General features: G+C 41.3%; 1 protein-coding gene across 5 annotated transcripts in view; it reads right to left on the minus strand.

The window, feature by feature from the left end:
* nf1a (neurofibromin 1a) overlaps window positions 1-14,357 on the minus strand; it is a 66,444-nt gene that overhangs the window by 49,235 nt on the left and 2,852 nt on the right. For 3 of the 5 annotated variants that reach the window (XM_074680191.1, XM_074680193.1, XM_074680190.1), the window contains exons 2-16: window positions 12,237-12,380; window positions 11,527-11,610; window positions 9,827-10,017; window positions 9,614-9,720; window positions 4,595-4,662; window positions 4,401-4,476; window positions 3,975-4,132; window positions 3,716-3,889; window positions 3,301-3,429; window positions 3,118-3,192; window positions 2,888-3,019; window positions 2,663-2,800; window positions 2,430-2,543; window positions 1,823-1,902; window positions 210-333 (exon numbers count right to left, since the gene is read on the minus strand). In XM_074680191.1, the coding sequence (XP_074536292.1) occupies window positions 210-333; window positions 1,823-1,902; window positions 2,430-2,543; window positions 2,663-2,800; window positions 2,888-3,019; window positions 3,118-3,192; window positions 3,301-3,429; window positions 3,716-3,889; window positions 3,975-4,132; window positions 4,401-4,476; window positions 4,595-4,662; window positions 9,614-9,720; window positions 9,827-10,017; window positions 11,527-11,610; window positions 12,237-12,380 (1,794 nt within the window). Of the gene's footprint in view, window positions 1-209; window positions 334-1,822; window positions 1,903-2,429; window positions 2,544-2,662; window positions 2,801-2,887; window positions 3,044-3,117; window positions 3,193-3,300; window positions 3,430-3,715; window positions 3,890-3,974; window positions 4,133-4,400; window positions 4,477-4,594; window positions 4,663-9,613; window positions 9,721-9,826; window positions 10,018-11,526; window positions 11,611-12,236; window positions 12,381-14,357 lie in introns of all 5 variants that reach the window. The other 2 variants (XM_074680192.1, XM_074680189.1) reach the window with 1 other exon arrangement.

Genomic DNA, 14,357 nt, shown 5'->3' on the forward strand with positions numbered 1-14,357 from the left:
AACATCATGTCAGACTTTTGAATCAATACAGAATAAAATAAATTCTTCTGAACCAGAGTTACCCTTCAATCAGCATAAACCCCTAAAATAATCAGGTTATTAAGAATCTACAGTTTCTTTTTCTGACCTGTAACAGTTCAACAAATCAGTCCAAGTATCAACATGTGGCTAAAGGATAAAGCCCATTATGAAAACATTTCACCCGTTACCTTGTTCTTGAGCAGAAACTTGTTCCTGCAGATCAGGATCTCCCTCAGCCACTTCAGGACTTCTGTCCCGTTGACCATCTGCTGACTGATGAGTTTACGGCAGATCAGGAAGAGGACCTGAGAGCTGCAGAGAGGAGGACAAACACACACAGGGTGTGAGTTTCATCTCAGAGGATATAAAGTCAGCTTCTTTAAGCTTTCACCAGACTCAGGTTTAACTGCTGGAAACATCATGATGAATTAGGGCTGGGGGATATATCAGATATAGGCTACTCAATGTATCGCGGGTTTTTGCACGTGAGAAATATAAAATGACAATATCGTAATTATCGAGTAAAAACAGTAACCTAAATGTTATCAGACTTCAGAACGTAAATCTCTTCAGTGATTCGCTCGTTTCATTCTCCGCTGCTCAGCTGGTGCTCCTCTCACAGCGAGCACCACGCTCCCCCGCCCACCCAGGAAAATTCTCCAGCGTATGCCGGTTTTGTTATTATCAGTCGCGGGTTGTGTAGGGCTTGTTCTCTAGAGTGTAGTTGCTCATTTGGGTTTGCAAAGCTATCCGAATGATCCCTGAGTCTCTTCCAACTGTCCACAATGAGAGATAAAAACGTGACATGTTTTTGCTTTTCTGTGCACTCTGTCCCTCCCCTGCTTGCCGTTCAGTCACAGCAATCAGCTGTGCACTTATCGAAACATGTCGGCAGAGGAGTTTGATGCTATTTTATGACTGAATACCAAAATAATGCAAGCTGGGATATCAGAAGCCAAACCCAAATCCAATACAATTCAACCAGGCCCCAGGCTCAAAGACAGAAGTCAATAGAGTTCTTTCAGTATGACCAACATTTTCCAGGTAGCTGCCTCTATGGAAATAAAAGTAATATTATCTCCAATTTTAGTTCATGACATTTTCAAACTGTAAGACAAAATAATATAATATGATATAATATGATATAATATAATATAATATAATATAATATAATATAATATAATATAATATAATTTAATATAATATAATATAATATAATATAATATAATATAATATAATATAATATAATATAATATAATATAATATAATATAATATAACATAATCAGCCAGTTGAATAAATCTGAATGAATTATTTTACTGGAACTAAAATTATGTAACTACATAAAGTTTGGTTTAAAATAAAAGGTTTACTGAACTTTACCTGATTGAGATTTCCCCTTTTTGCATTTAAATTTTAAAAATCCAACTGAAAGGTCTGCTTGAATCATTATACTGGTGTCATTTTATGCCTCAAAGGGTTTGATTTAACACTAATATAGTTATTTAGAGGGAAATCAGAATATCGAGATATATATTATTTATCGAGATATAGCCCAAAAATATTGAGATATTGGATTTTGGCCATATCTAGCAGCCCTATGATGAATATCAAAAGAATACATGCTCATCAAGCTAAACAACACGTCAGTACATCACAGGTCTGATCCTGCTCTGACACAGACAATGATCCTGATGGTGTTTCAGGTTCAGCCTAAGAGCATTTTGAGTATCATGAAGGTAACAGAGGACCAGAGGTCAGCACCTGAGCCTCTGTGAACATATGACAGGATCATTTCTTACCTGATGTCCCAGAACGTCTCTATGGGGGCCTCAGGGTTCCACAGCTCAATGGTCTCAGGCTGGTGCAGGACTAACAGAGCCTGGAAACAAACGGGACATGAGACCAGGAGAGAAACAAGAGACTGGACCGTAACGATGGAACTTCAAAGCACAAGAAAAACAAAATGATGGGTTCAACTTTGATTTTAACAAAAATTTGTCTTTTTACTCTAGAAGGAAAAAAGTTTTTCTTTATGTCTATTTATTCATCTTTTATTTCATATTTTCTTAAACAACCTCAGTGTATTTGATTAGTTTTCATTTGCAACCATGCAAAAACACACACAGAAGAATAAATGGTCTGTTCAGCATGCATTTCCTTAAAATCACACGTCAGACAGTTCATTCTGCAGACGACCATTTTATATCAACATGTTTTAAATTTACTCTGAGGTGCCTCCATGTTTCATTCAGTATGACAAAACTAATCAAATGAATGCAACTTCCTGCTCAGATTTTTCAAATAAAAGCATTTTTGCTGTTTCAAGGGGCCTAATAGTTTTTAAAAATGTGATGTTTAACAAAAAAAAAAGATCTTCTCCTTCATCTATGAGGGTTTGTGTCTGACCTCCATGGCCTCCTGTGAGAGCTGCGTGGTGTTGCTGAGAGGGACGAGCTGCACCAGGCCGGTGATGAGCTCCGCGGTGCTGCTCTGCATCTCTGGAGCCTGCTTCACCGGGTTCTGACACACACACGGAGACACAAACACAAACACATGTGAATGGTCTTTAACGCTCAGAGGATTTAAACCCTGTCGGGTGTATAATGGTGCTGTGAACGAGGCTGCTGTGTCAGACTCACGTGCAGCATGAGTTTGGGGTCAGCATGGATGAGTTTGACTAAAGCGAGGAGGAGGCACTTGTAGCTTCGAGTGTCCAGGTCTGTGGCTTTCTCTTTGAACTTCAGGCTGGTGCTCATCTTCCCTTTGAATGTCAGACTCTAAGCGAGGAGAGAGGAGGATGTTTTAGGAGAGCAGGGAGGTTATTTCAGACTTTCAAGGCGTGTGGTCTGCAGGTGAGGTCTTACCGGGGTCATGCGCAGAGGAGCGTGCGTCCCTGCTCCTTGGATCACTCTGTTCAAGGTGTCGGAGAACATAAAGCGCAGCTCTCCAGAGTAGCAGTACACCGCATCGATCTTTGGCCACCAGTCCAGGTGAGACTGAGGAGACGACACAGGTGGACACTAAGATGAGATTGAACAAATCAAACTGCGCCCTGATGATAATTTCTGTGACAACCTGACCTCTAAACACTCACATTAGTGATTATTCTGTGCAGAGAGTTGACCAGGACGAAGTGGAAGGTGGAGGGCGAGGAGGAGGCCAAGCAGACCTGAGGACAGAGGAAGAGCTCAGGTGAGAATCTGACACACCTGAAGAATCATCTCTGACAGAGAAACGCACACAGCTGGGAGCAGAGAGCGGAGGTCAGAGGTCAGACCTTAAAGTGCTGGTTGTTGTGAGGATTGATGCGGAAACAGGAGACAAAGCAGTCCATCATCAGCTCCACATCGGCGTTCTGGCTGCCTGTCCCCCTCCAGAACGGTTTGGCCGGGTTGAACAGCAAAGCCTGATGGGAAGAGAGGGTTCAAAGGTCACTCCAGAGGGTGAAATTTACATCAGGATCATGGAGTATAGTAACGTGATGGTAATTTGTTCTATCAGCTGAACTATCAGGACCAAGAAGTCACATCCAACGGCAGATATGTCAAAGGATACAGACATTCATCAAACACATTTCAGGAACGTGTTAGTGCAGATTTCAACCTCTATAAAATTAAATCAAAGATTTTAAAGCTCCTGCAGAAGAAAAGGTCAAAGGAAACCAGGAGAGAAGGGTCCATTTAAGGTCAGACCTTCAGATCCATGATGATGGACTTGACTAGGTGGAAGATGGTGGAGTGATCCTCCCAGTTGATGTAGGTGCAGGCTTTGCACAGTTTGACACAGGCGATGGCGGCGCTCTCCATCAGCTGTTTGCTCCCTCCCTGACCCGATAAAGCTTTACGAAGACTGTCCAGGAACAGTTTCTGCAACCAGACCGCACCACACAGGAGAGTCAGACTCTGATCCCTGTGTGTAAGAGAGTGTGTGTGCGCGTGTGTGTGTACCCACTTTGTTGGCCTTGCTGTCGTCCACTGTGTCTTTGGAGATGGTGTGTGTAATCTCTGGACAGAGGATGAGGAGGATGATCTGCAGTGGCCACACGGCTGCCTTCCTTTTTGCGCTTTCTGCAAAGCTGTCCACCAGGTCAAACAGCTTCTCTGCAGCTTCTACACACGTGAACACACACACACACACACACACACACACACACACACACACACAACAACTTTAACCTCATCAGACCAACGTTAACATCAGACAGCATTTAAAAACCCAACACCTGTCTTTATTTAAGGACACAGCTCCCCCTCCACTGCTCCAGTCCATCATGTCTCTGATTTCAGGCTGAATGGTTTCGGAGACATGATGTGAGGTGTATCCTGAATGTGAGCACACAGCCTGCGCTCAGGCTGAGTGAATCAGAGGTGTTCATACCTGCCATATCAGCTTGCGGTCTCTGGTAAAGCATTGTGAACTCGTCGGGGTAATTCTCCACCCAGTTCCAAAACGCCTGCACGAAGAAGAAGAAGAAGAAGAAGAAGAGCAGAAGATGAAAGAGCTGAGCTTTGAGGATCAACCAGTACTAACTGTACATCATCTGTTTCAGGGTTTCAGATCAGCAGACACACCTTCTCCAGACTGTTGATGACGGCCAGCTGAGCAGGTTTCTTCAGAGCTCTGAACTTCAGCACAGTTTCTAAAAGAGAAAAACACCACACATGAGGAACAGATTGACTTTCAGCTGACTGCAAAGGCTGCTGAGGGTGTACTGAAGAGAAAAACATAGGATGATAGTAATGGTTATTCAGCTAAGCCTTTTCCTTTTTTAAGTTGGGCTTTTTTATGTTTTAAGCAGAGGGGTGGAGCTTGTTTTAGCGCAGTTACACAGTCCCATATAATGCAATTATCACTTTATTAAGTCTTTTAGTGAAATTTGTGGGTCTTTGGCTTTCCTCCCAGCCCACAAAATGTGATATTTAATGACAAAACCTGTATTTAGTAGTGCTTCTGAATGTAAAATCCTGACCTAAAAAAAGCTGTTTGGATTTTGGGGATTTACCGACGTCAGCGATTCCTTTTTTTGACCAATCAGGAGTAAGTCTGACCTGATTGGTCAATGGGAGCAGATACCCCCGAACCCCCTGCCTACTCACTCCTAACCCTACAGCTGGACTGGATGCCAAAGCGGAAAAGCCATCACTGCTTTGTTTTTGGCTGTAAACAGCTGCATAGATCCATGCACAAGCTTCCCATCTCAGAAAAAGAAAAGACTAAGTGGCTAGAGTTCATTTATCAAGGAAATGTGCCAGCTACACTCAGTAAAACTGTGCATGTGTGAGCTAGTCACTTCACGGTCGACTGCTTTTCCAACTTTGGACAGTACAACAGAGGGCTAGTGAATAGACTGGTCCTGAATCCAGGCGCATTACCAACCATCCACCAACAAACCTCGACCCTGGAAATGTGAGTATTTTAAATGCTGTGTGCTGTGGAGCAGATGTAAGAGCTTTTCCTCAGTGTCCCCCCTGTCTCTGTGTTAGCTTCAGGATGCTAACTTTAGCAACGGTTAGCCTGTTGTTTTAGCCTGTAATGTTACGGTAAACAAGCTTCGCTGTTTTCTCAAAATTGTTCGACACTTGGAGCTCGTGGCGTCGCTCTCAGTGACGCGGAGAGCGGGGAGGTATCAGTGGTGGCTCATTTACATATGAAGTTCACGCCCACTAAATCAGAGCGTTCTGAACAGAGGGGCTATGAGAGCCTGGAAACAATGCTGCTGTGCTTGATTTATTGGCTTTTTGGACCAAAACATGTTACTACCATTTCATGAAGACATCAGTGATTCATATTAAACTGCAGAAAAGGAGCATAATATGGGACCTTTAATGTTTTACACTTCTAAAAAGTGAAAACGACAGACATCCTAAAAAAGCGTGTGTTAATACCAAGGTTGTAATAGTTAACTAAAACGAAACTAGAAAGGAAAACTAAAATTTAAAATATATTGCAGTTAACTCAAACTATTAAAAACTAGAAAAAAAGACAAAAACAATAAGTAAACTAAAACTGTATCTTGTCTTCACAAAACTTACTGAAACTAACTAAATGGATAGACAAAATTCCCTTAGTTATAGTTTTTGACAATATTAATAGCCTTTAGGATTTAAATTAATCCGACACATTTTCCCAACCAATTTTACGACAGTTTTCGGCAGTTGTCAGTGCCACACAGCACCATCATAGCGATGTATAAAGACGAGCTTGTTTACTGCACTGACTGGCTGTGCTCTGTGCTGCGATGAAACGTAGTGGAGGAATGAATCAGAGCATCTGTAATAGTTTAATTGTTACAGAGTCCAAGTTTTTATTTATTGAAGCTCATATTGTTTTTTTTTATAATTTATGTTAATATTATTTTTATGTAATTTATGTCAACATCATTTTATATAATTTATGCTTATATTTCTTTATACTAAGTTTATATTAATTTCATGTGTTTAAGGCAGCAGCCATTTCAGTATCAGCATTGACTGAGCATGTTGGACTGGAAAATAAACTGTATGACAAAATATTTACTCTGACCTTTGAAACCTGCACCTGGTTAATAAGGTATGAAAAAACTAAAACTAAACTAAAACTAAGCCTTGTTGCAAAAGTCAAAACTAAATAAAAACTAGAATGCCCGCTCTAAAACTAATTAAAACTAAACTGTAATGGAAAATAAAATGTCAAAACTAACTAAAACTAAACTATAATGACAAATCCAAAACTATTATAATCTTGGTTAATACTCCTCTGAAGTCTGCCCGAGCTTTTTTTTATGCACAGAAAAAATGCATGTAGGTATGCTGTGCCTTTGCTTCTCCTATATTCAAACCTAAAACATGCAACTGAACCATCACGTCTGTTTTAAATACCACCATAAGAAACAGCAGTATACTCCACTTTTTTGTCTGATTGACACTGATGAAAAATATAACAATTCTCAAATTGACGAAAGTTTGTCACAGCGAAAGAGAACTTCAATCCTGATCAAAATCCCCTCAAATTCAATTAGTGGGGCCAGTTCTTCTAACTTCAGCTCTTTGAAATTATTCTGTGCCAGAAATAGTTTCTCCCAGGTTTTGCCAAGTCCAAGTCCAAGAGATGGGAAGTTTTATCGGTGAACGCCAAATTATTTAATGACAGGCTGATAGTTGCCCTTGGATACAGGTTATATATTGGTGCAGCCCTATATGGCCTGGAGAAAAATAATAAACATGAAAATACTGATACTCTACTAAAAATAAGAATACTGCAATACTGTGTAACTCAATTTTTTTGTAAGGTGCAGTAGTTTTTTTAAGCATAATCCCACCTGCAGGAAAACATACAACAGACAAAGAAAAAGCAGCAGCAGGAGGAGAATCAGACTAATGATTCAGCTATGACCTTTACTGTAGTGTGTGGTTCCTATTGCAGCACAAATCAAGTCAGCTTAGATGACTGATGAAAGCAAGATTTTCTAGCTGCATCCAGAACAAGTCTCATCATCAGTTCAGGCAGTGGGACAGGAGACTGTGGACAATGCGTACCACAGAATCACACTTAGAAGAAGACAAGTTTGTGTTTTATCATAAGTTTCTGTCACAGAACTGTTCTATACTGTGACAGATATGTCCACTGTAACATTTTGTCCAACTTCCTGTGAGTTTGTATAAGGACAGAATATTGTTCATCAGTTTTTCAGAAACATCTTTCTGTAGATGTAAAGCACTTTGTGTTGAATTATTGTACTATAAATGATATAATAATTCTGATTGATTTGTTGAAAGATTTTCCACCCCTGACCCGACAGTCCAGAGGTTTCTACAGGGCACTAAAGCTCAGATGTTTAAACCTAAAGGCTGAAAGGCTGAGAGAGAGCTCAGGCCGAAGACAGAATCAGTGATTTAGAGCATGAATATATGGAGTTGGCATGTAGGAGATAGTATGAAAGAGATTAATTATTGATGACAAGTCTGTAAAGACTCAGGACAGGAGGAAACACTTCTCTGATAATCACCTGGCTGTTTTAAACACCTGATTCTGACTGGTCGAAGCCTCAAAACTACAAGGCTTCATTCTTAACAGCATAAGTGATATCACAGACAACCTGATCACACACATCTTCATCCTGACCCAGTCTTGGAAATAGTCGCAGACTGTGTGACAAACGGGATGAAGTCTCACTGATGTCCTGTCTGTTTTTTTAGGAGTTATGGAGCAAAAAGATGAAGCCCAGCTGGTTGTAAACACTAATCCACTGTAAATGCAAACTATACCATAGGTGTTTCTTCTTTTGCTTTGCTTGCTGTCATTTTTTAATTTTCAAGAACTTAGTTAAGTTTTTGTTACAATCATCTAAAAGACTTGGACTATAGAGACGTCTAGTGTGTGACTCCAAAATGAGCCAAAGCTACTGTCCCCTTCTAGGTTTGTGATTCCCATCCTTACGTGTACACAGATAGCCAATTGGGGGGCATTTGTAGGTCTTAAAGAGAAAACACTTTAACATTTCAGGCATTTGAAACTATATATTTATTCCCAAATCAGTCTACACTATAGGCTGTATTTAGAGTGGACAGCGTGGCTCCACTATTTACCATTGTATGGTTTTGAAGTCAAAGTACCCTCGTCACTGGCACAGCCATTGGTAGCTATTGTGCAGCCAGAGTCTGCGCAGAGGAGGCTAAAGCCACGTTTCCACCAAGCAGTCTGGTTCAGTTCAGTAGTAGAGTCTAATCTCTTTTTGATATTTTACAATCCCCCCGAAAAAACACAAGAAGGGCAGCTGTCAGTCATCGTTAAACCTATTGTTAAACCCCATTCTAACCTCTTACATGTAATGAAAACAAAACTTGCAGCCTACCTGAGCAAAGGAAGGTAATACCAGCTAGCTTCGGTTAGCGAAAGTCCGCTAGCTTAATACTAATGTCAATAGAAAATCCCATTGACTGGCTCACGCAGTTAGCATCGTGACTGTCTTAGTGTCTATAAGCTTATTTTAACTTTCATAGACACAAAAACCACTCCTCTTATCATACACACAGGTTTGTGATTTTCTGCCTCTTAAATAAAAGATAAGAAATGTTTTAAACAGCAGACATTCAGGAGCTGCTTGTTGATGAATCTCTGAACAGTTTCTCCCTGTCTACACTATGGAAGCCCTAGATGGTCGAAACATTTAAAAATAAGTCATGTGGAAACTAAAGAAACAATTAATTTCACTGCATTACATGCCTGTAAAAGGCAGCACAAACTCAATTCTGTCCAGTTTTTTTGCAGTTACATTGAAATTTTGGAAAACTTTATTTACTGTACAAAACTTTTGCTATTTATTTTTTTAGGTTTTATTTAACTTTATGAAACATGCTGCTGACCCTGGGAGCTGTTTAATAAACATGTGTTTAAAGGCATCCAAATGCAGTGAAGTGTTGGAGTTTGTATTGTTCAAAATTTTTACGCCAATAATTTTACTTTGACGGCAAATGAATATCGGCTTCAAATATCGGTTATCCGCCTCCTTGCCTACTAATAATTGGTATCAGCCCTAAAAAATCAATATCAGTCTATCTATCTCTAGTTTTAAACAACAATTGTCCAAGTTTGTGATGTTTTCAGGCACTCACCTTGCAGTAGCCTCTTCAGCTTGGAGCAGTCCACGTTTATGTACTGCATCAGCTCGATGTCATGAACATCTACGTTATCCTCGGAGCAGACAGTCAGCTCCTGAAGCCTGGATATAGACACACACACACGTGAGCTCTGCAGCTTTGACTGTACTCAGGAAACAAACCTAACAACTCTGAGGCTTTGATCTGAGAGTGAGCCTGACAAATTACCTGGTGGAGATGCGGCTGAAGACAGCGTTGAAGTTGTTGCAGCTCAGAGAGAAGAGGACGGCCGAGGCGGAGACCCGAAGCTCGGCGGCGTGCTGGTGTCCCTCCCGGTACGTGTGGATGAAATGACAGATCTCTGGCAGCAGCTGTTTGACCAGCATCGTCTCGTCCAGGCGCAAGCAGTCCTTAGATTGCTGAGGAAGAGGAGGAGGGGGAAGAGCAGGAGGAGGGATTAGTCTGTACTGCATACCTAAAAACCATCATCTGTTTAAAGGATGGATGACACGACAGCACCTCAAAAAGAGAAACGGACATCATTTCTTTCAGTGTTCATTTTACTTTGAATCAGTTATTTGACGCAAAAAAAAGACGAGGATATGACATCATGATGGACAACTGTGCTGACCGATGAGGGTCCTGCAGTGCCATGTACATTGGACTATCAGAGCAGGGGGAGACACCAGGCTTAAAACTGCGTTCCATTTTCATCTGAACTGGGAAGTAGAGAGTGGGAATGACCTCACCCCTGAGTTAAAAGCGCTCCAGTTGACGAGTCAGAAAGATTTCTGTATATTAACATCAAATCATACTATAGATATAGCTGATTTGTTGTGACAAACAGAAATTCTAAAACAGAATATAAAAGGGGCTTTATAATTTTTTACCCCGAAGTCGGAATTTCCTACTGGAACTTGGGGCTGGTGTGGATCCCCAGACTTCCCAGTAGTAAATCCCAACTTCAGGGGACGTTCCAGTTGAAATTTCCCACTCAGAACTGGTACAAATGGAATGCAGCATAAGAAATGAGGTAAAGGTGTGTTTGTTCCAGGAAGGGGCGGGGCATCATCAGCTGACCTCTGCTTGACAGAGATACGTGTCAGTCTGATCCGGGCACTAATTCTAATTCAATAACTGATTGTTTCAGGATAAACTTCATCTCCTGAGGTCAGGTCAGGGGCCTCAGTTTAAGAGTGACTCCGGTAAACTCCCCTAACGCTGACTTTAAACTGAAGTGACAGACACAAATCAACTCGAAGTGATTTACATGCCTCTAAATTAAAAATGAAACCTGAATTCAGTCTAAAAGTTCAGACTGATGTGGAGCAGTAAAACAGAGCAAAGTCCAGTTTCACTGATTTTATCACATTTTTATGACAATGTCAGAGCAGTGATGTTTTCAGGCTATAAATCCACACAAAGCAGGACCATTCAAGTCCAGTTTCACTGATTTTATCACATTTTTATGACAATGTCAGAACAGTAATGTTTTCAGGCTATAAATCCACACAGAGCAGGACCATTCAGGACCTTCAGGTGGGCATTGAGTTGCTTTCTTCTTCTGAATATGAAGAACCACAGACACAGAGAGGAACTGGTTTGAACACTAACAACTAAAACCTGAACAGGAAGCTCACATCAGGTCCCACTGGGTCCCACAAAACACCTGCAGATCTCATCTGGACCTGCTGGTTCAGAGAGGGACTCCCAGAGAGGAGGAGGGTGAGGGTGATGGATGAAGGCTGAGTGCTTTACCAGAGGTCTGTGTGACCGAGCAGCAGTGACTCTGACTCTTTGCACATGTTTGGGAGGAAACAAAGCTTACACAGAGTTTGCTCTGGCATCTCGTCTCTCTGCTCTTTACATCATCTCTTAACATGAATATCTGTACATGAGACGCCGAGCAGCCAGGAGTCGGGACTCACCCCAGCCAAACACTTCTCCAGGGTGTCCAGGATGATGAGCTGAGAGAGGTAGAGGTTCTTCTCAGAGGTTTCTCCGAATATCCGCTGTAAAGACAAGCAGACATCCTTCATCAGCACCGGAGGACAGAGATCAGGTTTCTCTGTCGTCATCCTTACAAACAGCAGCAGAGATAATGAGTCTGTGTAAACTAACCCGAGGAGAAACTGACCCGTCGACCTCTCTGAGAGGCCAACAGAGGATTTCATCCTCTGATTCTGAATGTTTAAGAATTCAACATTAGATGAACCCTGTTTCTGAAATGCAGATAATAAAGGTTATAATCAAAACTTTCAATTAACCTGACTTGTGCCTGTTCGGCATATAGAACTTAAAGTTATCACTATTATTACTATTACTATTCAAATTGTGCAGGTTTTTTGGGGACTCTGTATCAGACTATGCTTCAGCTTTTCTCCTCCCCCTATGGCTGAGCCTGCTTTTATTCTGAAAGAATCAGGGATAAGGTTAGTTTTACAGAACTGGGTTCAGCCCATGGACTCAGGTCGTGTTTGTGCTTTAGTCTGACTTAGAACGTGACGGAAGCAGGAACATTAGAGTTTCCAGAGTGAGTCTGGTCTGAGAGGTCTGTGGACTGAGACTGGAAACCAGTATGAAGCTGAGTGAAAACCAGTGATGGGTGGAGCTGCAGCCTCCTCCGGCACATACTCACCATGTTGTTGACATTTTTGAGGATGGTGGTGAGGCCGCTGATGACCAGGGAGAACTTGTACTTGGAGATGTTGATCAGACACTCCTTGTTGTGCTCTGTGCTGACTTTGGTGTGAGTGTTCTGGTGTCCCACTTTAATGGGGAGCTGAAACAGACAAAGAGGGGAGACAGGTTCAGGTTAAAGACATCTCATGGTAATATTTAACTTTTTCTTTCTTTCAGTAAAGAGAGCTTTACATTTCACTGAACTACTGCACAGAGGATATTCAGCTGCTAAAATGGAGTGATTTTTTTTTTAAATGATAAGCTTTCTTCATCTTTTTGACAATAAGTGATAGTACATAATCCTAACTTTACAGCGCTCTCAGTGACCCTGGTCCGGGTCCTGTTTACTGGTCCGAGACTTCCTGAACATTAATAGAAAGTGACTTGTTGAGCCACAATGCAGACTGAACAGACCCATCAGTGTCTTTAAGCAGTGAGCGGATGACGGCTCACATTCCTGCAGCTCTCTCAGGAACACTCACATCATTTATGGAGGATGATCAGGCTGTGACAGAGCTGGCAGCAACAATGTAAACAGGAAGAGGACCGCCATGCTGCCACACTGCTGTCCCTAAATCAGATCAGAATCTGAACATGTGTTGAGATGAGACCCCCGTGTACCCATGAGTCTTTACTGACGCTACACATCTCTGATCAGCTTCCTTACACATTGATAAAATTCACATATTTATTATTTAGATCAATAATGTTTCATAAAGTGCAGGAAAAGGAAACCTCACAAAGCTGCTATGACCCTCAGCATGATAACCAGGAGCATACCTGAGTGCAGATTGAAAGTCTAGCGTCTAGGGATGTCCCGATATTACATTTTCACTTCCGATACGATACTGATACTGCAGCATTGAGTATTGGCCGATACCGATATTAATTCGATATATCAGCATTAAACATGCATACTTTTATTACTTATTTTGTAGTATGTCTGTCATGTTAGAAAAGGCTTGATTAAGTGATATTATTCAAACAAAGAACAGTAGTCAGCAACAGTAGGTATGAGGAAAAACTGACCCATTTATCATAAACCAATGGGTAACAGAAATTTTAACATTAGGCATAAGAATATACTAGTAATTGAATAAAATAAAGAATAAATTAGAAGACCCAGAAAATAACCTAAATAAATCAAATAAAAACAGCAGGAGCGGAGTCTGGAATAGACTGCTTATATCGGAGTGATTATATTGGAGATTTTAGATGCATTCCGATACGATACTGATATTTGTTTTTTGCTGATATCGGACCGATATCCGATATCAATATCGGACTGGGACACCTCTACTAGCGTCATTGAAGTGGACTTGAAGGGGATCTCTTTACCTGAGCATCAGGTGCAACTACAAACGTAAAAACAGAAAAAAGATACAAGATCAAACGCTGATGCTTAAGCAGCCCTGACATAAGGTGGTATGCTGTTGTAACGGTTTACTCTCGACGTCAAAAATGTTCTTCGTCGGTGCGTCCAGGTTCATCTCTGTTTAAAAACACTGGCAGTGCATCACCTGTCTGTTCAGCTACAGGTAGACGAGGTGTCTGAGGCGGAAAGCGCCCTCTGCAGTTTAAATAGATAATCTGTATTCACTTTACATCTCTCTGATTCAGGCCATGTCCTCACGTAGAAGGGTATTTTCAAAAACAAATAACCCCCTCTCATTGTTTTTTTTAAAATACTTTCGTCCACACGCAGCGGGCAAATCCGCCGATAATAGGGCTCGGGGCAAGTCAAATCCATATTTGGCAGTGTTTCCCAGATGTAGAACCCGCGCCAGCCAATCAGAATGAGCCCCCTTCATTTAGCTGTGACATTTGAGAACCGAAAACTCAGTTTACCCACGTCCACATGAAACTGTGAAACCAGTTTTCCAAAATCTCCACTTTGATTCGAGTTTTTAGAAAACATCATTGCTGCAGCTTCATTCATGTGGATGACAGGCGCAAATGTATAAAAATAAATGAAATTTCCCAGATACCAGGCTACATCTGGACATGTCTCAGCCTCAGGATGATCATTGCATCCAAAGTGGAAACTACCGTTACATTCATCATTAATCTAACAACA

This window comes from Halichoeres trimaculatus, unplaced genomic scaffold (assembly GCF_033239565.1).
Source record: "Halichoeres trimaculatus isolate MK-OKI-2021-1 unplaced genomic scaffold, fHalTri1.1 fHalTri1_scaffold_9, whole genome shotgun sequence".
NCBI classification, from domain to species: domain Eukaryota; kingdom Metazoa; phylum Chordata; class Actinopteri; order Labriformes; family Labridae; genus Halichoeres; species Halichoeres trimaculatus.